The sequence below is a fragment of the Octodon degus genome, unplaced genomic scaffold (genome assembly GCF_000260255.1).
Source record: "Octodon degus isolate 3935 unplaced genomic scaffold, OctDeg1.0 scaffold00119, whole genome shotgun sequence".
In the NCBI taxonomy this organism is placed as follows: Eukaryota; Metazoa; Chordata; class Mammalia; order Rodentia; family Octodontidae; genus Octodon; species Octodon degus.
Genome location: NW_004524695.1, coordinates 2906852 through 2931384, shown reverse-complemented (window position 1 = coordinate 2931384; position 24533 = coordinate 2906852). Strand labels below are relative to the sequence as shown.

General features: G+C 43.2%; 1 protein-coding gene across 1 annotated transcript in view; it reads right to left on the bottom strand.

The window, feature by feature from the left end:
* The window catches only part of Gpld1 (glycosylphosphatidylinositol specific phospholipase D1), a 57370-nt gene extending 38206 nt beyond the window's left edge, over nucleotides 1-19164 (bottom strand). The window contains exons 1-4 of the mRNA XM_012516674.2: nucleotides 19048-19164; nucleotides 18583-18787; nucleotides 15210-15265; nucleotides 2651-2729 (exon numbers count right to left, since the gene is read on the bottom strand). Of these exons, the coding sequence (XP_012372128.1) occupies nucleotides 2651-2729; nucleotides 15210-15265; nucleotides 18583-18679 (232 nt within the window). The 5' untranslated portion in view covers nucleotides 18680-18787; nucleotides 19048-19164. The remainder of the gene's footprint in view (nucleotides 1-2650; nucleotides 2730-15209; nucleotides 15266-18582; nucleotides 18788-19047) is intronic.
* Nucleotides 19165-24533: the final 5369 nt, after the last annotated feature.

The window sequence follows — 24533 nt, the reverse complement described above, 5'->3', positions numbered from 1 at the left end:
AAAAAAAAAAAAAAAGGAAAAGGAAAAACTTGAATTAGATGCATGCGAAGTCAAGAATGAAAAAATTCCTAAGGACTTAAAAGAAATCTGTATTAAAATCCTCATTGTTATTATATATTTTATAATTCTTTTTAACTGACTTTTTTGACTTATCAGTCATACATCATTCCTAATCTTTATATAAGAACATATGTACTGCTTTATGAAAACACGAAAAATGCTAGTTTGCATTTTTTTCTACTTTTCTCAGAATCTTTAGTATTATGTATTTTGTCTAGCTCTAAAAATAGTATACATCAATAAAATTATGGGAAAAAATAAAATAATAAAATTTAAAATTAAAATCAAAATGGCATATACTAAAACGCTTCTCAAATTTAATGAACAAACAATGGTATCCTAATTGCGCTAGGCCCTACATACTTTAATGACCCCCAAAACATCTCTGTCTATATTTTTTAAATGAGATAAAGAAAGATAACCCTAAGTCGGCAGAGATGGCTTCCACAAGACCACGCAGGCTTTTGTTCATCTCGCCACAGCCTCTCCACTCTCTTCCACTACAGCGTGACTCTGAGGTCACTTGCTGCAAGTGGCTTCATGGTTCCTCGGCTCTGGCTAGGTTGGGTTTGGCCAAGAGAACTAGCAGGAGGTCAGCGCAAAGGGGCGTAGGGGTTAGGCTGGGGAGTCACGGTGGGCTGGCCGCTCCTGCCCGTGGCCTCCTTCATCTCATCTGTCTGCAGGTCTAGTAATTGCTCCCCACCCTGCCCTGTCCCTTGGGCTTCCCTCAACGCGGGCCGTATTTATGATTCTCTTAAGATGCCGCTCTAGACACTCAGCTTGAATATGACTTCTGGGGCCCTAACCCACACAGCCCAGCTTATGGACAGTACTCTGCATGAAGGCCAACAAGCTGGCAAGCAGGCAGGGCCTGCATTATCAGGACATATCACAGGAAGGGAAAGAGACTTCCCGTGTAACTTCTTCAAGGTCACATGCTAACAGGCAGTGCAGAAAGAACACAAACTTGGGCCAGGGAGATAGCTCAGTAGAATAAGCACCTGCCTAGCAAGTACAGGGTCCTGAGTTCAATCCCCAGTACAGGAAAAATAAAATAAAATAAGAAGGAACACAAACTCAGACTTTTTGGTTTTTGCAAAATGTTTTCTCCCTGCCACAAAGCAGTAAAGCAAGTATGGATACTAAGACTACGTCTCCTCAAAAAATAAAAATGTCTTGGTTGGCAGAATTCTAATGCTGTGGTCTAACCTGAGCCTCGGTGAAGGAGCATAAATGCAGGAGCATTTTACTGTCACACTTGCTGAGTCACAAGTCAAGTCATTCACCAAGTCATTATAATAAACACTGTGTAGTGGGCAGAACACTGAGATCAAGGAGTATGGAATATTCTTAGCCATCCAAAGATCTCAGGCATGAATAAAAAATAAAAAATAAAAAAAAAAAACAGAAATCTTTGCAAATAACCACTGAACTGTGACATGTATACAACAGAGGGAAAGATTCACTCCTGGTAGAAGCACACACACACACACACACACACACACACACACACACACCGAAACTTTTTTTTTCATTATTTTAAAAATGAGCAAAGGGCCGGGGAGCTAGCTCGGCAGTCTAAGTGCCTGCCTGTCAAGCACAAAGACCCAGGTTCAATCCCCGATGCTACATTCCATGCTGGCTCCACGCCAAGTCAGCCACAGAAACCGGGCATAGTGATGCACCCTAGTAATCCCAGTGCTGGCGAGGCTGAGACAGGAGGAACAGTACGAGTTTGAGCTGCATAGTGAGACCCTGTATCAAATAAATACAAATATTTTTTTAATTTTTAAAAATGAGCAGACATTTGAGGTGAGATTATTAGACAAAATAGAAAAAATGTTACAAAGCATAAATCCACAAACAATGTGGGGACTCAAGTGGATCAGTATCATGGACATAAGAGATAGGGGTGCAGGATCCAGCCAGAGGCTGCAGAAGCTTTTAGCTAGAAGTACCTTATTCACTGATTTACACTTTAATTTTTCTGATTATAGAAATCAATCTGGTTGGGCCAGCCAAATAGCTCAGCAGATGAAAGCTCCTGCAAGCAGATGCAGGGGCCAGGGGTTCGATCCCCGGGCCTGCCGTGCCAGCCCTGCCTTCCCCAGGGAGCATGCTGAGATGGCAATTGAGACAGGGCATGGTCGCGTGCACCTGTAATCCCAGCTCTTGGGAGGCTAAAAGCAGGTGGTTCACTACAAGTCTGATCTAGTAGTGAGACCCTGAACACCTTCTAGACCCATCCCCCCCAAAAAAAAGGAAAAAGAAATCAATCTGGCTTTCCAGAATAAAATACTGAAGCCACTATACAATTAAAGAAAAAAACATTCTGAAAGAACTATGAGCTATAATGAACCAGATCAATATTACTAGTATCACAAAAGATATTTATTTAACATTTTGCTTTTTATATTTTTGCCTTAGAAAAAATAAAATTCTCTGAATTTCTGAGCTTAACAAGGCAAGTCAATGGCCACCTAATGTGGAAAACATATTATGCCATTAAATACTTTTAAAGTCACGGCATTCCTGTTAACCAAGTAAAAATGACATCATTTGATCCACAAGCCTTATGTGCAAATCTTACCTGATTTGCAGAAACTGGGATAAAAAGCATCAGGAAACACGGACCCCGCCTGATATGCATCTTGGTGTTCTTTTAACAGCTGCAGAGCCAGAAAATACAGATTAGGGGACCAGAGGCAACATCCTTGGAAACACAAAACCCATTCATTTCTAGCTAGGAGATCCTGGGCTGTCAATAGAAGGGCTGGATGGAAAGAAGGGGAACAGGCAGGCATAACAAATAAGTGATAAAAACTTGTATAAGCCAAGACAACACATTATAATATACAGCTTCAGGTTTCCTAGCCTACCAAATGTTGGCTCGCTAGAAAGCAACAAAGAGAGCCTATTTAAATTTCATCTCCTTTATTCTTTTCCAATTATCTGGTACAGCAGGATTTTCTTGACCCTGTTTCACTGAAGCAGAGCTGGCTCCTGATAAGATTTTCAAGGATCTATAGTGAAATGAAGAAAAGATAGATAGATAGATAGATAGATAGATAGATAGATAGATAGATAGATAGATGGATGGATGGATGGATGGATGGATGGATGGATGGATGGATGGATGGATGGACCGACGGACGGGTGGGTGGGCAGGCAGGTATAGGTACACATTCATAGCAGTCTGTAGCTGCCATCTCTCATTGTGTCTTTGTGCTTCTTCATGGCTACAAAGATAGCCTTTCCCATTTAAAATGATGTGAAATAGGCAGTATTCCACAATGTTCTTCCCTAGGGGGCTCACTCACTGGCTCCACACTGACTCCCCACAGCATGCTTGGCAGCGCATGCCCAGGCTGCCCACCCTGAGTCTGGTGGACACGACCTCCTCCTGGGGGCCCACTTGCTCATGCCAACACAGAAACATGCGGTGTTGGTGCAATGCAGGTAACAGGTGCACTGAGTGCCCCATGAGTTCATAAGGGGAATACAGGGCATCCAGTTTGCAACAGCACGGTGGCTGTGGCGACATCTCACAGTCAATTGTCAAGGTGGTGGCTTCTTGGTCTCCAAGCCCTGTATGAGCCTACTGAATCTGCATGTGACCACTGGGGAAGGGGCTGCCACTGCCAAGCAGCTGAGAGTTCTCTCGCTCAACTCAGAAGGAAAGGCAGAGTGGAAGTTGACTATGGCTCTGCTCTCAGCCCTTAGTGTTACAGCTCTTGGGCTCTCAGATAGCACCCTCTTGGCAGTCAAAGATAACTACCTGTTAATGAACAGTAGACACTACTGATCCCGCAGCCAGTCTCTGCAGCTTTTCAGGGCTAGCAATGCCTTGTGTTTGAAGCTCTTTTTCCAGGCATTCAGGTCTGGCCATACTACCCAGGATGGATAAGAAGCCAGAAAACACACACATATATATCCTGCCAAGCCCTCACTGCCCAGCAGTTTTAGGACCATCAGTACTTTCAGGACCATCAACACAAGACTTCTTTTGACCAGAGCCTTGCTGGGCATAGAAGGGCAGTACCACGGCGAGAGCCCCTCTAGGCTAACACAAGGAATATGACAGAAATTGGTGCTTTTATAGCAGCAGCAAACCTATGATCAGTCCAACACTCATGCCTAGGATTGGCTGAGTCGAGCTTTGATTGGTCCAAATTCAATTCTACTGCTCAATTCAAATTCATGCCTGCTGCAATCAGGCCAAACACCTTCCAGAGCAGGCATGGGAGTCAGGGCATCCAGGATTGTTGCAGCTGTCATGGCAGCAGTTCAAAGGAATACTGGAAAATACTGTTTAATTGACAGCTGTCACATGTCTGTGCAAATGGTGGGGCTAAAAGGGAGGGAATCTTCAGGGCACTGGCTGTGTTCACTACAGCCTGCTGCTGTGTGGAGAAGTTAGGGATGAGATCCTTCCCCAATCTCTGCCACTTCTTCCAGGAGGCAGCAGCCACAGGAAAGGTAAAAGGGTATGCCTCTTGGCAGAGCTGCCTGTAGAATAGGCACAAAGTAACCCACAGGTGGCAGGAGGACACTGGGGCGAGTTGTCCACACCCATACTCAGGAGAGGGAGGGAGGGCTACCACTGTGGGATAAGCCATGCCCCACTCTGGCTGCAGCAGGAAAGGAAATCAGGCCATTTCTCCTCTCTCTGTGTGACGGCAGCCCAGCTGCAAATCCTGGGTGGCCATTCTGGGTATAGTTCTGGTCTTTTCTGGGTGCTCAGCCTGGCCTTGCCCTCTGGCTCCCACACAGGCTCTGTCTGCACAGTGAGTTCCCAAATTCTCCGCATGGCACCCTCTCTGCCTACGCTAGCCCAAGGACCTTCCAAGAGTGGAAAATCCACTCCACTGGACAAAACCACAAAACTGAGATTTGGCCACACCATGATTTTATTTTCTAATAAGGACTTACAATAACCTGGGCCATCCATGGAGGCAACGAGGAAGTTCCTTGAGCACACCAGAAAAGGAAAAGGCAGAATCATCTATTCATGTTTTCCCTTTTCCCCAGAGAAACAGAATCACACCCTGCTGAGGACATTGAATACCATACCAATCAGGAGGGTGAGGCCAAGCACAAGGAGAAGCCACCAGCACACTGAGCCTCACTTGTTGGGCTCAGAGAGGGACAAGTGACAGGAGACCACCCCACCAGTATGCTGGAAGTTGCCGTCTCCCGACAGCCTCTGAGGCCAAGTCCTCCCTATGGAAGGAGGCAGAACACCACCACACCACTAGGTCTTGCTCTACCTGGGGCATCAGTCATACAAATCAATAAAGTTGGGAAAGTTTCTTCTTTCAAAAGATAGCCTGAGTTGGACTTTTGTCACTTAAAAATAATAATTAACTTTATTGAATATTTACTTTACACAGCAGTGTTCAAAGGATTTTCTTAAGACCAGTTAAATCTATATCATCCAGTGAAGTACATACATTATGTAACATGGCAAAAGAATGCTGAACTGACTTTTAAAAAACAAATGTGTAGAAGAGCAGGAAACTACTAGAGAACACAAGAGAGGACCTTTGCGGGAGGAGGTATCATTCACAGATGAAAATATATATTTTATGCTACAGAAAAAAAAAAAAAAACACCCAATACAGGGACCAAAAGCACAGATGAGACTGGGGTGCAGCCCAGGGGCTGAGTGCTTGCCTGGCACACACTAGGTCCTGGGTTCTGTCCCCAGAACTTCGTTCCCCAGAAGGAAGAGAGACACAAAGCAGGGGAATGGTCACAGAGACAAGCCCAAGCCAGGCGCACGAATAGCTTATTGTGTGAGAGGATAAAAAAGGATGGGGAATCAACAACCAGGGTTGTCACAACTAGAGCAACAAGTACACCTTCTTTACGCCAAGGAATCTGTGCTTCCTGTACATGACATTGAGTTGAAATTAACATTATCACCGACAGGCCACTGCATCTCTATCGTGCCTTGTACCAAAATAAATACAAGGTAAACTAGAGAGTTAAGTAACAAAAATGGAGTCAATAGATTTTAACAAGTCAAGATTTAAAGTAATAGAGTGGCAATGATTTTTCTAAGCATAACACAGGTAGAAATCATAAAAGAAAAGACTAATGCATTTCATAACAAAAATTTAAGAGTTTTGCTACTATCTTTGCAGAGTATTCACTAATTAACTTCAGAGCTGAAAATAATTATTAATTTGCAAATATTAAAATATAGCAAGCAAGCCGGACAGATAGCTCAACAGACTAAAAGCACTTGCTTAGGCAAGCACAGGGACTGGGGTTTGATCTCCAGCATACTGAGCCATCCCCCCTGCCAGGGCATGCTGGACAGTGACTGAGACTGGACATGGTGGTGCACACCTGTAATCCCAGTGCTTGGGAGGCAGAAAACAGGAGGATCACTACCAGTCCGATCTGTGTAGTGAGACTCTGTAGACCCTGAACTGAATACATAAAAAAAAAATAAATAAATAAAATGTAGCAGACACAACATTGACCCAGGGATAAAAAATTAATAGAATGTCCCTAAGACTTCTGCCTCTAGAACACTGATATACTTTTTAGAGACACTTCTTCTTATTCTTCCTGCTAAATATGACTGAAAACCCTGGAAATCATAAGGTAAATGTAAGATGACCCTAAAAGGCAAAGCTAAGTATGATAACTTCTCCAGGTTCTCTTTTTGGTTCATAGATCCCAAACTGGATACTGGAAAAACTACATACACATGCAGGTGTGCACAGGAGCACACACACATACACTAGGACACACACACATGTACATACACATGGGTGCACACACGCACGGGCACACACAAGCACACACCAATAAAAGTCTGTTCTTTCTAGCCATAGGCCAGGGATGTACAGGCTAGCAAGACTGAAAACTTTTATTTTTTTTTTCCATTTCAGATTTTTTCTTTTTCTTTCTTTCTTTCTTTCTTTTTTTTTTTTTGGTCCTTTATTCATTTATTTTCCATAATTTTATTGAGAAACAAATAGCAGTGAGACAGTTTCAAACCAAATCGGTAGGACAGTTTCAATAATTAACACATTGTATACTCTCTAGTGGTTATTTGCTGTACAAGATGCAGACATGATATCCTATTTACAAACAATATTAGAACAAATCCCTCTATTCATTAAGAGAATGTAACTATGTATCTATCCTAACCATTTTAAATACACAGATACAAAATGGACATTCTTCTGTATCCCCTTTTGTGTTTAGTTCCATCATTTGAATACTATAGGTGTGTTAACTCAGTAAAATATTCTAAAAGAGTCCAGTAGTCCATAATAGTATTGGGTCTTCTGCTTCACTGGCAATATCATAAATTGTTGACCTGAGTCCCCTACAGCTCAACATCACACCATGGCTTTACTTCCTATACTTCGTTTTTATACTTTTCTGCTGGATGGTTAAGACCAAGATAAAGGAAGACCTATGCAACAAGAGTTGTGGCTTTTGGATCTGATAAAGTCAGTGAAATTCCCTCAGGATTTATCCTGAGATCCTGTACCTCAGATTGTAGAACCTTTGTCAGTGTCAGCCATGTGAATGAGTCACGGCCATTGCTTGGCCAGTGTGCTCTCTGTGAAAGCCTGAGAGAATGTTTTTCTCTCCATGTGATTCTCCTTAGGCACACTCTACATCATCGATCACTTTCCTCTTTGGCCCCATAATCTCCTTGATCAGAAAATTTGGGACACTACTGAGTTACATGACATTACAGTACAAGTTCTCGTATGTCCTGAGTCTTAATTGACCTTGGAAGGCTAGGACCAAAATGTTGGCTTTCCTTGTGGCCCTCCTTTTTCTCTAATTTTGGTCTACAAACCTAGGTTGTTAATCATCCAGAAGAAAAGCTTATTGTTATTACCATACAACCTAGGCTGTTAAGTTTAACCTCACTATTTGTCTGAATATCAAACATTTTAGGCATAACTTGGAACAGGTATTTTTCATCAAGTATTAATATGTTGAACTTTAAGTCCCTACAGAATATGATGAAAAAATATTTTTTGAAAAAACATTTAAAAAATTAAAATATATTTTAACAATAGGCATAAAGAATTGTATAATTCTTATGTTTACACATAAGTCCAAAAATCTGACCATATACAACCTTGAAGCAGGACAGTCCCACAACATTCCTTTTCCTGTCTCCTGCTTTCATTCACCACCCCCTTCTTTCTGAACAATCATCTACCTGAGAGACAGCGTGGCAGCAACTGGCATGTCATGACAAGCAGCACGTATTCAGAAGACCAGAATGACAGGCACTCCAAGCATGAACCTACTATTACAAATTTCCATCTTCAGTGTAGTTGCTTAGTTCATAGGTGTCAACATATATAGTCAGGGTGAGAATCATTCTAATTAACTGCTAGATTTAAAAATCTTCTGAAGATTCTCAGGATCATTGCCTTGCCCATCTTCTACATATAACTGTATGGCTTACCACTATCATGTTTCCTAGCTCTTCTCTTTTCCCTCTCTTAGTTATTTAAAAAACTTTTAACAATAAGCCCTGATTCATCTGGGAGAGGTAGTTCGCTTCTGTAATACTAATGCTCTTCAAGCCTCAAACAGGAAGACTGCAAATTCAAGGTCAGCCTGGGAAACTCAGCCACATAGCAAGACCCTGTCTCTGAATGAATGCATGAATGAGTGAATGAGTGAATGAATGAATGAATGAATGAATGAAATGTGTAGGAAAATAGCTCGATGTGAAGGCTCTGAGAATCAGAGAGGTCTCAAAAATTAAAAAATAAATTAATAGATGCCAACTGAGCTGACCAAGATGTCATAGTCATCTGACAAATTTTAATGAATTTTTTTTTTTTTGGGTACCAGAGATCAAACTCAGGACCTTGCACTTGCCAGGCAGGCATTTATGCCACTCAAAGGTCACCCAGGCTTCTGACAAATTTTAAGACAGCCAAAAACATTTCAGTGTTCAACTCCATGGACCTATGAACAACAATAAAAAAAAAAAAAAAACAGGAAATTTCAGCAAAGAAAAAGATACAAAACAAAGTCAAACATAAATTTTAGAAGTAAAAAACACAATAACTGAAATAAAAATTAACATCCCTGGAAGCAGCCTTGCCCCTTCCTGCCAGCATGCGGGGAGAAGGCTGCAGCCCCGCATCACTGTTCTAGGGGGATCCCGCAGAGAGGCCTCACCCTGAGGCACCACCAGACACAACCACCTCAAGGTGCACTGGTCCAAGCGACTCAGCTGGACCTTCAGAGTCCTTAAGGTCATAAAGATGCCGTAGTACAGTGGTCCATGCACTCCGCTGTTCACAGCAGCACAGTTCACAGTAGCTGAATCTTGGGAGCTCCTATAAGTCCATCAATAGATGAGTGGATAAAGAAAATGTGGTATTACATTATTCTGCCATATGGAATAATAAACTTGAATAATTTTTAGGAAAATGGCTACGCCTTGAGACCATAATGTTAAGTGAAATAAATCTGACACACAAGCTTTAAGATTGCATCACTGTTCTAGGGGGATCCCACAGAGAGGCCTCACAGACTAAAGGCCTTTTAGTCTTTCAAATAAAGACTAAAATACAAGATAGGGAAGCAGGGAGATAGATCTTTCTTCAATGGGAAGGAGAGCAAGAGATGGAGGGACAGAGAGGGAGAAAGAATTTTAAAAAGCAACTGAGATGTGTTGTGGGTATGTACCAGCTCGCACAAGGATGCAAACATTCTGCAGACAAATAAAGGGCCAGAAAGCATGATGAGCTGGTCTGGGGTGGAGGAAGCTAAAAGGAAGTGACAAAGAAATCCAACACTTGGATTTAGGCTTGATCTTGGATTCATGCTGAATGGGAAAGGACATTGAGACAACCGGAAAAATGTAAAAGTCAGAATTGAATGAGTGGTATTTCAATGTTGACTTTCCTGATTGTGGTCATTATATTATAGTTGTTAGAAGAGCATCTTTGTTTTAGGAAATGAGCAATGAAGTGTTAAAAGATAAATAAGGGGACTAGCCAAATAGCTCAGCAGACTAAAGCACCTGCTTAGACAAGCTTAGGCAAAGCAGGGACCATGGCTCGATCCCCAGCACCACACATCATGCCTGCCCTGCCGCCAGGGCAGGCTGAGCCAGCCAGAGTCTGGGCGTAGTGGCGCATGTCTGCAATCCCACAGCTGGGGAGGCTGAAAGGAGGAGGATCACCACGAGTCCAAGCTGCATAGTGAGACCTTGCAACAACCAAATACATTTAAAAATATTAACAATAATAATAATAATAATAACCATGTTCACAACTAACTCCAATGTACATAAACTGAGAGAGGGCCAGCCAGATAGCTCAGTGGACTAAAGTGCCTGCTTAGGCAGAGCACAGGGACCGGGATTCGATCCCTGGCATGCTGTGCTGGCCCTGCCTCTGGGACACACTAAGATGGTAAATGAGACTAGGTGTGGTGGCGCCCTGTAATCCCAGCACTTGGTAGGCTGAAACAGGAGGATCATTACAAGTCCAGTCTACATAACGAGACCCTGTACACCCTGTTCTACAATAATTTTTTTTCTTTTTTTGGTGGAACCAGGGATTGAACTCAGATCCTTGTGTTTGCCAGTCAAGCACTTATCCTACTGAGCCATCTCCCCAGCCCCTCTACAATAAATTTTAAAAAATAAATAAATAAAAGTAAGCAGAGACCCAAGATGAAAAGGCAAGGAGGGTAAGTTGTGAACCACTCAGGAAAGGGGAAGAGGGACTAAGGGAATTATTCTCGCACTGTATCCAATTATGCCCATAAAAAGGGAGTAAATACCAGGGCAAGCTGGCCACGAATGCAAGGTCAGCTTGGTTCTCCAGCTCTTATAACTCAATAAACTCACTATCTCAACTTCATGCACTATTCTTGTATTCATTTGTTAGTATAAACCAGTCTTCGAAGCACAGTATCCTCTGAATGTACTCACAAAAGAGAATTCCCAAACCAACAAAAACCAGGCCCCAAGAGTACGAATCTTGCCCAGACTCTGCCTGCCTGGGGGATCTGGCTCTCCAGCTGGCAAACATCCACAGGCTGTTTTCCTGCATTAAGTTACCAAACTGCATAAATGAATGAAGGGGTTACTACTATCAATGGGTAGAAAATAAAACATGGAGACAAAAAATAGATCCCCCAGGATTGAAAGTATTAAGAACAACATTGAATGTAAAGTAGTCCCTGTGTCCTCGTGTTACAAGGTGAGTGGGAGCACGCAGGTCCCTTGGTGATGTCCACAGACAGTGTTGCTGCTAGGACTAGGACCCATGCTGAGAGGGGCCAGCGGTGCCTGTGTATCACATCCTAGATTAAGTTAGTGACCCAGCTTGAAGACTTCTATAAGAAAATCACTCTTCACACATTCAGGGTCAACTGTACACATGAAGAATTAAAATTCTTGCTTCTCCTCTTACTACCACTTCTCAGTCAATGAAAATGTGGATCTGAGATAGAATCTATAAATGCTACTTTTTCCTCTAGGGCCAGTTAAAATGGGAAGTAAAGAATTTGAAACTAATGATGTTGGGAATACATCTCAGTGATCTTACCCTGCTTTTCCAGTTGAAGTTTCAAGACTGGCAACAGTTTGATCCAGTTCTGATCTCATGAAGGAAAGTTAACCCTCATTAAAAGTAACTAAAGACACATTAAAGTGCCTGCTTAGGCAGATGCAGGGCAGAGCCCAGGGTTCAATCCCCAGTCTGCCATGCTGGCCACGCCCCCAGGGTGCGCTGAGCCGATTGAGGCTGGGCGTGGTGGTATGCCCCTATAATCCCAGCACAGGGGAGGTTACAAACAGGAGGGTCACTCCGAGTCCAGTCTACACACTGAGACCCTGTAGACCCTGCCCTAAATACACACACACACACACACACACACACACACACACACACACGACACAGGTATAGGCAAGGATTTGCTGAACAGAACCCCCAAAACATGAAAAATACCAGCATCAGCATAGGATCATATCAAATTAAATAGCTTCTGCACAGCAAGGGAAGCAGCGGAGAGCACAGACAATGTACAGAATGGGGAAAAACTTGGCAGCTACTCCTCAGGCAGGGGACTAACATCTAGAGTATACAGAGCTCTCAAGAATCTTAGTCCCCCCCCAAAAAAAATCCCTAAAAGACCCTATCAAACTATGGGCAGCCAAAATGAAGAGACACTTCTCAGAAGAAGTAGCAAAAGCAAATAAATACATGAGAAAATGCTAAACATCACTTCCCACTAGAGAAATGCAAATTAAAACCACACTGAGAGCTGTGTATGGTGGTGGGCAGTTCTAATCCCTGCTAGAGGCTGAGGAAGCAGGGTTACCCTGAGTTCAAGACCAACCTGGACTACAACAGGAGTTCAAGGCCAGCCCGAACCACACAGAGTCCCTGCATCAAAAAATACAATACAATATATACTGAGATTCCATTTTTTACAGAAAGAATGGCTATCAAGAAATCAATTTCTTTTTTGAAAAAATAAGCTTTTAGGGGCAGGGGAGATGGCTCAGTAGAATAAGCATTTCCCTGGCAAACACAAGGCCCTGAGTTCAATCCCCGGTTACACACACACACACACACACACACACACACACACACACATCAAATAATGAGTGCTGGTGAGGCTACAAGGAAAAAGGAACCCTTCGATGTTGTTGGCGAGAATGTAAACTAGCAAAGCCACTATGCAAATGAGTACAGAAATTCCTCATAAAACTAAAACCAGAAATTCCATTTGATTCAGCTATTCCTCCACTAGTTATCTTTCCAAAAGAGTTAATAAAATAATACTACAGTGATATATGCATGCTCGTTTATAGCAGCACAGTTTATAATAGCTAAGTCTTAGGAGTAATCTGTATTCCCACCAACATACATGAATGGATAAAGAAATTAGAGTATGTATATGCAATGGAGTACTATCCTGCCACAGAAAGGCATTTGTAGGTAAATGGATGCACCTTGAGACCATAATATTAAGGGAAATAAGTAAGATGCACAATAGCTCATCATTTCTCTTATATGAAAATGAAAAAAATGTAAATATAGAGTAAAATAAAGGGGGCCGGGGAGATGGCTCATGGAATAAGCACTTCCCTGGCAAGCGCAAGGGCCTGAGTTAAATCCCTGGTTCCGCAAAAAAAAAAAAAAAAAAAAAAAAAAAAAAAAAAAAAAAAAAAAAAAAAAGAGTAAAATAAAAGACAGATAATAAGAAGTAGGGAGATCTTTTTCAACTGAGAGAGGTATCAAAAGATGGAAGAGGAAGAAGTGGAAGGAATTGGGATGTGAAAAAGGAACTGAAGAAAAAAATGGAAATAGCGCTTTCACAAATGGAAAGGGACCAAGACTTGGAAGGGGCGGGGAGGGTAGGAGAGGTAGGGGACAAAACCCAGAATTAAGATGTGCTAGGTGGGGCTGGTGAGATGGCTCAGTGGTCTAAAGCACCTACTTACAACAAACTTAGCAAAGCACAGGGACCGCGATTCAATCCCCCAGCACCACATGCCAGCCAGCCCCGCCCCCTGGTGGGCTGAGCTGGCCACACACACACACACACACACACACACATAAATAAAAATAAAAAAAAAAAAAAAGATGTGCTAGGTACATGTACCAACTCCCATAATGAATACAATCATTATATGCTGCAATCATAAAAAAGTAAGTAAAATGAATATTTAAAAATCATCTTTGTCATTTATTATTATCTATCGATACAACTAGAAATAACGCAGAGGGGCCACTGATTTGTGGAGTACCGCAGAGAGGGGATGGGAAGGAGCCCTTCCTTCCTGAGAGACCCCACTTCTGGCCCGGCGGGCGGCTCCACGGGACAGCCCTCCCCCAGCACGCGCGAGGCCTGGGATTCATCTGCAGCTCAGTCACCCAGCCAGCCAACCAATCCACTTCCTGCTCTTCCTGGCACCCAAATCTGTGTACAACACACAGAGGCAAGAAGTAGAAAGTAAGTTATTTTTTTCAAGTGTGACCTCTTCGTACAAAAACAAAAAAAAGATTTTTCACTACACAAATGTTTTTTAAATTTATGATTTACAGCGTTAAAATATTTGAACTTTGAAAGAATAAATTTTATTTATTTATTTATTTATTTATTTATTTATTTTGTGTTTTAGGGAAGGGTCTACAGGATGTTCAGGGTCTCACTACTAGATTGAGGACTCCTAGTGATCCTCCTGTTTTCCCTCCCAAGAGCTGGGATTACAGGTGCACAACACCATGTCTCAATTGTCGTCTCCACATTCCCCAGGGGCAGGCCAGCACAGCAGGCCCAGTGATCGAACACCCGGCCTCTATGCCTGCTTGCAGGCACTTTAATCTGCTGAGCTATTTGGCCGGCCCCTGAAATAATAAATTTTAAAATATTTATATACACAAAATATTCAAGTAGCATTGGGACACAATATATTTTGATTACATTTATCAAAATATACAGTGACTATTTACATTTTTTAGTTTATTAGAGTAAGAGACACATTGCCACTATCTCCCTTGAAATACTCCCTCTAGCTTTGAACACACTCATTGCACCATTCTTGCTACTTTCTGAAGCAATCCCGGAAGTTCCTCTCATGACTTTACAAGGTGGGACCCATGACTCAATGAATGCTGCAGAAAAGCACCATCCCGGAAGAAGGCAGGCTTGCAGGAGCACTGCCACATGTCTTTGTCCACCATAGTCACTAGATCAGATGAACACATTGACTACTCGCTAGCCCAGCGCCAGTTGCTCTTCTCTAGAGACAAAACGACCATGAAAGGTAAAAACCTTTCCAATCAATTTAGGACACCAAGTCACCCATGATAACACGACTCCAGACACCCACAGCAGACTTCCAGAGCTGCTTCAAAAAGCAGCAAGAACAATGGGAGAAGTGTATTCAGGAGGACACTGTGAGGGGGATTATTGGGAATGTGTCTCTTACTATAATATATTTTTAATATAAACATGCACCATATTCTTCTGTCATACCTTAACTATCTTTGAACCATAATATTAGTTTTATAAGGACACAAAAATTATTCCTGAAATTAGCTTGACCCTTCTAGGACCTACTAAGAAAAGCTAACGCAGAAGGGAAGTAAGGAAGGCGAAGAGCTGACCTCTTGGTAGTTCACACGCCCACGTGGGAACTGAAGGAACTCCAGAGCTCTGTGTCCTGGAAGAAACAAATCCACAAGTCAGTCAAGTCCAACTCTAACCACTAGATATCATTATAAAAAGCAGAGACATAACTTTGCAGTTGTCAACAAAGAAGCAGGACATGAAAACTAAGTGTGAACTTACCTGTAATTTTCCTAGGCATAGTTGGGTTTATACAACATGCATATTACTAGACTACAAATGAAATTTCCCCAATGACCTAACTAGGACTACAACCTTAAGTAAGTTGCTTACCCTCTCTAGGCCTCAGCTTCCTATATAAAATTAAGTAAACAGTCCCGACTTTCCACAGTTGTTGAGAGCACAGAGAATAATTACTAAGTGGCAAGCACAGAGGTTAACACCCAGGAAGAGCTCAGGAAACAACCTGCCCTCATGCTTGCTTCCAAATTGAGTAGAGAATAGGAAATGCAACCTGAAGCCTAAGTCACTGTCTAAACATTGGTCTCCAAGTCTGTTTTCACCTGGGGTGACAAGACCATCTCAGAGGCCACCTTCTCCACTCACGCAGGCTCAGAGCCTGAACCTTCTCAGAAGATGCAGGACCAGCATTCCTGTGCAGAGACATTCTGAGAAGACACCTTACTCTATTGTGAACCAAATCTATTTCTAAAATCCATACAATATACATAGCCGGTCCTATATTATAGGAATTAATACCATATCAGACAAGGTACACCCTACACAGGGAATCTATATTTGGGATTAAATTGATTTACAGACCCAAACCATGGAATGAAACCTATTCAAATTAATCAATTCACATAAATATCAACCATTCACACATATCCCACATAAGAAAAAGTACCCCAAGTTTGGTGGTGCATACCTGTTATCATCTCTGTTACTTGGGAAACTGAGGTAGGAGAACAGCAAGTTCAAGGCCAACCTGGGCAACTTAACAAGCCCCTAACTCAAAAAAAAAATTTTAAAAGCTAGGGATAGAGCTTGGTGGTAGTGTCCCTGCATTCAGTACTCAGTACCAGCGGTGGGAGGAACCTAGAATTTATACATCATCTAAGTTATTAGTGAACAAATGCTGAAGTTTTATTTTTATATGAATTTTCTCAGAATCTGTATGTTCTATTTTGGGATTTCCCTTTATGTTCTCATGTATATGTAGACATAGGCATCCTTAAATATTCATTAGGATATTGGTTTAGTAGCTACTTAAAGAAAAGTACCTGTTTCATAAAGTTTTAAACTCATAATGATTAAAAAGTTGAGGGGCTGGGGATACAGCTGGGCTGGGGATATAGCTCAGCAGCACAGCTACTGTCTGGGAAATGCAAGGTCATGAGGTTGATCCCTGGTACAGTAAAAAAAAAATCTAAAAAGTTGAGGTTGGGCATGATGGCATATCTCATAATCCCAGTACTCTTGAGGCTGAAGTAGGAGGGTCATAAAATCAAGCCCAGCCTGGGCAACTTAGAGACTTACCAAGAGTCAGTCTCAGTAATAAAGGACTAGGAATATGGTATACTCTGAAATACCTAAATAGCTACAATACATAATAAAAAGTTGGGCATTTGTTGCTCTTTGGTGTACTTCCATGTTTTCAGCCATTCCACTATATAAGACTTAGAGCAGGAAGATGGTGCAGAAATCCTTCAGAAGTTTTACCTTTAAAGAAGTTTGAGGGGTAAAGCTAATCACTCAGTCACACATATTTATAATGGTGCTGGTATAGAACATAGATCTGAATTTCTTTCTCATGGCTTCCTGACTCCCTTTCAGCAACAACTGTTTAATGGGGGAAAAAAAACCACTGGACTATTAAGGGGGGTGTGACTCTAGGCCAGCATGCTCAGAGCTTAGTTGTGAAACTCTTCTGGATGTTCCCTCATCTATAAAAGAAAAGAAATGGGCCCAGCGACCTCTCATATCCACTCCTATTTTAAAATTCTTTGACCACAGGCTCTGGCCTGCCATATAATTTGTACTGACAAATTTTCATATTTTATTTGCAATCCTGTTATGAAATCTTGTAACTCCTAAAGTCAGTGTAACTACAAAATACCATTGCTTTTATTTAAAAATTATATTTTAACTGAACCTAAAATTGTTGAATATTATGTTGTAAATTATCTTGCATTTTGCATGTGCAAAAAATAATCACAAATCAGGATTCTTTCAAGAATCAAACCCTTTTGCTAAGAGAGATCTCAATTGTTCTTACCACATATGCTAAGAATGGTAACTATGTGAGGTGATGGATATTTTCATTAGCTTGACTGTAGTAAGTATTTTGCAATGCACATGTGTGTACATGTGCACACATTACATAAGATGCTACATTCACATGGTGGCCAGCACTTATAAATCCAGTTGCCAGGGAGGCCAAGACAGGAAAATCATAGGTTTGAGCCCAGCCTAGGCAATCTAGCAAGACCCCACCTCAAAATAAAAAGAGTCAGGATGAAGCTCAGCACATCATGGGTTCAACCCCTGGATGGATGGATGGATGGATGGATGGATGGATGGATGGACGGACGGACGGATGGATGGATGGATGGATGGATGGATGGATGGACAGATGAATGGATGGACAGATGGATGGATGGATGGATGAATAGGAAGAAGGAATGGGGGAGGGGACAGAAAAGAAGGACAGGGCTGACTCATGTTGTTGTGCACCATAAATTTATTCATTTTTGTCAATTATACCTCAAGAAAACTGGATAAGTTTTCTAAAACTGCAGTATCTGTGCTACCACCTACCCATACCAGAGTAACTCTACCTTCGCCCCTGAGGTTGGTGGCATCTGTTGTGTACCGCCCAACCCAAATCCTGCCATTGCTCTGCTTGTAAAGCCCACAATCATTTGCACTCCCTCGCTTCCTTGACTCCCCTGAAGCTGAGCACCCTTAAGAACACCTGACTCATAGGCCCCCCACCACATGTGGCTTGACCACACGTGGCCCTCTACATACACACAAATGCCTATCCTTGGAAGTGTAAAGCAACACAGATAAACTCCCTCCCATGTATTCCTCCCACCTCCTCTCCCCGTCTTCCAGTCCTGCCTGGCTGCAGCCTCCCTCTCTCCAGCTCCTCACCATCTCCCACCTGGAATAACACCAGCCACCCCCCAGCCAAGGGTGCAGCAGCTGTCCTGCTCGCTGGGCCCTCCCGAGCCCATCTGCCCTTCCCCATCCCTGCCGCCCCCATTCATGGCTGCTTCTCGCCACTATCAGCCTGCTCAGCCCAGCAGGGAAAACTGTAGCAATACAAGAGACAGATTTTTCAGTCTCTTAATGTCTCCTGACAGATTTCTTGTTCCGAGAATAACAGAAGACCCCAGAACTCACCTATTTCTACATGTGTCGAGAGGCCACATGATGAACTTGGAGGGCAGAGAAAAGCCAGCAGAAACAGCAGGCCCGACCACAGCCAGCACGCCGACATGCTGTCATCCCCTGGAGGCTTCTCCGGTGACTGGGAGCCTTCCGAGCTGTGACAGGGCTGTGACTCCAGGAGCCAGGCGCAGACCAGGGCTTTCCCTTGTGCAGGTCACTGATGGGAAACCAAACCTCATTTCAAAATAATACTGCTTTCCAATAAGTCCACCGCTTAACTACTGTTTAGCTTCAGGAGAACAGCAAACAAACTCTGCCCGCTTGGGAGGAGGGAGGAAGCCCTCTAATGACTCTGAAGGTTGCTAGCAGGGAGCCCAGCATCCTCTGGCCAAGCTACTCCTCAAACAGGAGATTGGTGTGGAGATGCCAGCAAAGCTGTCCCCACGTACGTTTGGCTTCCTAAAACAACACACTCACCTGTAGCTTTTGGCGGTCACTCTGGCAGAGCGCCTGGCTTACTCAGGCAGCCACTCCTGCGCTCCCTCAGCATGTGGATCAGGTCGCTCTGCTTCTTCTGGAAGGCCAAGGGAGGTTGGGAAAGCTTTTATGGTGATCAGCTGGAGCCAGCTTCTCTTTCAGTATTTGGTAACAGATACCAACACCTGCGAGGTTACACAAGCGTAGCCACTCCTGGTTTTCCACCTCTGGCACGTCCAATAGGGCTGATGTGCAGCCTGTTGCCAGGTCGGACTCCTGCAGCCCAATCACAGGTTCTCTTTCCCCTGGGGAAGTAGAGGGGAGGGGGCAGAACTGGGCCGGGAGACTCGCTGTGGAAAAGGCTAGGCTCAGAATATACCTGTCACAAGTATCCAAGCGACAGCACTAAAACTATGAGAAAAAATTTAGGTCAAGCTTGTCATAGAAATGAAGCTGATCTTACAGTTCAAATTATGTACATTGTACGTTAAAAGCAAGAGAAGATTTCCTGAAAGAGGGGAAGAAATGGGCTTTGCTCTTGGGCTAATATAGAGCAAGAGATGCACACTCTTAGTCATAGGCAAAGCCCCCCTTCCCCAAAAAAATAATATGGGGCACATTGGGAACTTAGGCCGGAGACCATAAACTTATATCTTGCTTAACAGAGCACTACACACTAGCATCCTGACCCGACACCATAGGATGTGACAGAGTCAAAGAGCCAGGGGGCTCCCGTAGCAGGCATACCCTCCCATGCCCTCCTGCCCGCTGTCTGCACGATGTGCACTGAGTTCTGCACCTCTGGTCACTTGGCATCTGCCTCCCTCTCACCCTGGGTGTCTGGAAGCCTGAGAGTGAGCTAGTGACACTCACAAGTGGGAGCTTTGGTGGACTCCGTATCCAAGACCAACCAGCCCATGGTAACAGTGAAAGGCCTGTGACAGCCACATAGTGGCAAAATAAGGCTCCTGGGGAGGGATCTCAGCAGATAAAACAGAGCCAGCCCATTTCCAAAGCACCAGGGAGAGAGCTGTTACTCTCTGTGCAATATTAACCCCCAATTTCTTTCTGTGTAGTTTTGTTTTTAAAGTGTACAGTGACTTAATTTACAAATGTAATAAAATAGGAGAGAATAATTCCCTCAGAGTATAATGGACATAAAACTGGGCTTTATGTCACAGTACTGTCTGAACTCTTATGACATTTATATTACTTTTATAGCTATGAAAACACAAAAGCTATGACCAAGAGAAGGCTAAAATGTAACCTGCAGTATTAAGGAAACTACCTCACAAATAATAAGTATACAGAAATAGTTTTCATTCTATTCCACAGCCCCTTTTCTAATCCAGGTGGCTTTGTTATAGATGAGAACTTGATTCTATTATTTAGGGATCTTTGGCAATGCAGAACAAGTTGAAAACTAAGCAGTTGTGTTAGTGTGTGTGTGTGTGTGTGTGTGTGTGCGTGTGTGCGTGCGCACGTGCGTGTGCACATATGTGCATGTGTATTGAGTAGGGTATGGATTTCACCTGAATCCCTAGTCTGTTACCTTCTTTCTACCTGAGTGACACTGTATAAGTTATTAAAAATCTCAGCTGGGCCTGGTGACACATGACTATAATTGCAGCACGTGGGAGGCTGAGGCAGGCTGAGTGCTGTGAGTTTGAGACCAGCATGAACTATGTGGTGAGACCTTGCCTCAAAAAGAAAGGAAAAGAAAAGACATAAAGCTAAAACTAAAAAGGGCCGATGATATAGCTCAGCAGCACAGTGCCTGGCTGGCAATCACAAGGCCCTGAGTTTGATTCCTGGAGATATATATATATATATATATATATATATATATATATATATGCCTCCATTTCCTTATCTATAAAGTAGAAACAATAGTAGTACCTGCTAAGCAATTGTGTAAAGTGTTAAGAATAGTGCCACGGGGCCGGGGAGATGGCTCAGTAGAATAAGCACTTCCCTGGCAAGCGCAAGGGCCTGAGTTCAATCCCTGGTTCAGAAAAAAAAAAAGAAAAAGAATAGCGTCAGACATGCAGTAAGTATTCAATATATGTGGATCACTATGATTCAAAAGAAAATTTCCCCATCTAAAAGATTCACCACTGACTTCTATTAGTTATCTTCCTTGTTGACGTTTTGCTTTGTCTCGTTTTGTGTTTTTGCCGCTGCTGCAAATAGCACCCTGGCCTCGTGGATGCTAGATAAACTGCTTCAGTGCTGCACTGCACTTCTAGCCAATTTGTTGAACTTTTTTCTACAAAGAAAATGTGTTTCACCCACAGATATTCAGCACAATGTCTTTTGTAGCAATTTAAATATAGATATAAAGAAAAATGGATAAGGCTTTGAAGCGAAGGTAGGTCTCTTTGTGCAGGTACGTAAGGTACAATTTTCATGTCCAAAATCTTTTTGAGATAAAGCAGGCAACCCCAGCTCACCTCTGCTCAATTCCAATACATTTCTGTCATCATAGTCTCACAGAGAGCTAAGTTAGGTAGATATATTTTAGGCAGTCACACAGGGTTGGGCCCCCAAAGGACTCATGCAGAAGATGAAAACACAGTAGCACTGTGGCTGGAGGCGCATCCACTGAAGGCCTGGCCTCAAGATAAAGATGAAGGGCCGAGGACTTAGCTGAGTGGCACAGCACCTGCCTGACAGGCATGAGGTCCTGAGTTTGATTTCCAGTAGCAAAAAAAAAAAAAAAGAGCGAGCTGAAGATGGAAAAAGATAAAGATGGAATGACTGGGCCTACATACCTCCCTGGGGGATAAACAACAAATTATAATGGCTATTTCCTGGTCCAATAAAGTCTAGATAGGCATCAGCCACCTGAATGGGTGACCAGGACCTCCTGACTCATCTCTTTCAAAAAAGGTCCTTGTTCTTTCCATGCACGCTCGCTAGGTGACCTGCTTCCCCACTGGATCAACATTACCTAAGAGGCTGTACTTGGAACCTTATTGGTTGATCATAGTTTTGTCCCATGCTGTACTCACCTCGTGATTTTGCTCTATAAACTTCCTTTGAGAAGTGTGCTCATTGGCAACCCATCTTCTAGGTCTCCTCCTGTCTCACTCAGGAGCTGTCTGTCCCTCAACAAAATTTCCTACTCTTAATCCCCATTGTTCTGTAGAATTCATTCTTCAATTTTGGTGGCCATGGACTCAGTGTATCTGACATCTAGCTGGGAGTTACATTGCCCTTATATCATTTGGAGGTTCTCCATCAATAGAGCTATCATAGTAAGTAAGGCTGGTGGTACAGCTCAGTGGTACAAGTGGCTGCCTGGCAAGTGCAAGGTCCTGAGTTTGATTCCTGGTACCAAAAAAACATGCACCAATATAGCAAGTAGGGAAGAAGATGGATCAAGGAAGGAGCGGGCATGGGGGTGCCCGGGACAAGGGCAGGCTAAGGAGAACAAAAGGAAAAGCTCCCTGTTGCCCCATGGTGTTGTTCTACAGGCCCAGTGAGCACACACGGTCAGGTTGGGGAGGATCCCCTAGAATTAAGACAGGGCTGGGAGGGAACTGTTCCCATCCTTCATGGCCCTCGGAGTGGCCACAAAACAGTCGGGGAGGAGCGGGCCACAGTACGAACTCTCTAGGCTTTGGGCCCTTTTGCCATGGTGAGAAGCCCTCCTGCACCAAATGTTATGTCTGTGTTGCTATAAAGATTAACATGGTAATACGCCACCTAACTTCACTTCTGATTTTAAAAGCAATTAAATCTTTGTTGCACCCTAAAAAGTATTTTGGATCCTAGTATCATTCCTGACTATGCCAGATGGATAAGGAACGTGGGCACTGTTTGAAAAAGACCCCTAGAAAGACAATCAGACTAATTTTGGAACAGGACATTCACCATTGTCTTTGCTTTGCTGGGTCTCAGCAGACTGAGGCCTCAAGCTAAATGCTTTCACCCAGCCCAAGCAGAGATCAACTATCGGCAGCGCGCCCTCTGTAGGCAATAGGTATGAACGCCCCAGGTTCCTAGTCCAGGTTGAGAGTCCCTGGGGCCCAATCAGAGCTCCTCCTCCCTATCTCCTTCAGGAAAGTACTGAGCTACTGTCCAACACGCAATGAAGACTAAACTCCCCTGTTAACCACTGTGACTGGCACAAAACAGAGACATATGAGTCAGCAAAGGTCAGAGTCAACAGTTCAAGGACAGCCCTTGATCTTGTAATGTGCACGAGAATCTAGTGTTGGGGACCACAGATTGTCACAATGGTTAATTTTACACACTTCCCTAAGAGATAAATGGAGATTTGGGATTATCGGTCTCACCATTTTGAGATTTCTTATTATCTCTTTAGAGGTGGGCCATCTCCCACCAAGACTTAAAAAAAAAGCCGGGAGATAGCTCAGCAGTCTAAGTGCCTTGCTGGCAAGTGCAAGGACCTGGGTTGGATCCCTGGTAGCACATGTCGTGCTGGCCCCCAAACCCCAGGCACACTGTGCTGGCCACCAAGCATGGTGCAGCATACCTGTAATCCCAGTGCTGCAAAGGCTGAGACAGAAGGATCACTATGAGTCCTAGCTGCGTAGCAATACCCTGTACCAAATAAATAAATAAATAAATAAATAAAATTTAAAAACACTTCAGGGCAAGATCCTCCTTAGTACAAGATCACCTCCTCTGTAATCTGCTGCCCAATGAGTCATCAACTTCTGAGTCTTCCAATGCCCCTCTTGCCATTGTGCGCACCCAATAAATATTGGCTACTTGAATGCCTTCGCCTCTGTCCATCCTGAGGCACTGACTTCCCAGCTCCCCTTCATGCATTGTTGAATTTGTCCATTTCTTACTTCATCCCTTCACTGTACCCCTCATACAGGCAGCCAGGTCCCTGATAATCTAGCATCCCGGAAAAGAGGCGAAAGCCCATGTGCTCTGGAACAGTCAGCAAGACACACCCACCTCCGTAGTAATCGAGCACCACCGAAGAGTTGAGACGAGAGATCCTCAATCATTCTAAGGATAGAGTAAAAGTTTTTGCAAGTTGTGCATGAATGAAGAATGTCATGGAAATGTGACCACAGAATGCTCAATCCTAACGCTTCTGATTGTGCGCTGACTTGTGATTCTATTTACATGACCTAACTCTTCAACCCCACCAGCGGCTTGACCAAGGGCCTCAGGCACAGCTTTGAACACTGTATGAGCTGAGTGTAGCAACTACGCTAAATGTTTTCTCATAACAAACTTAGAGAGTCGGCACTGTTCCATTTTACAAATGAAAGACCTGATATTATTATAAGATGTGATAAACAAGTGCAGTGAACCTTTAAAGTTTTTTTTAATTTATTACAGTAAAAGACACAGTTGCCAAGCATGGTGGCACATACCTGTAATCCCAGTACTCAGGAGGCTGAGACAGGAGGAACATTGTGAGTTTGAGATCAGCCTGGGCTACAAAGTGAGCTCAAGGCCAGCCTGAACTGCATAGGGAGACCCTATCTCAAAAA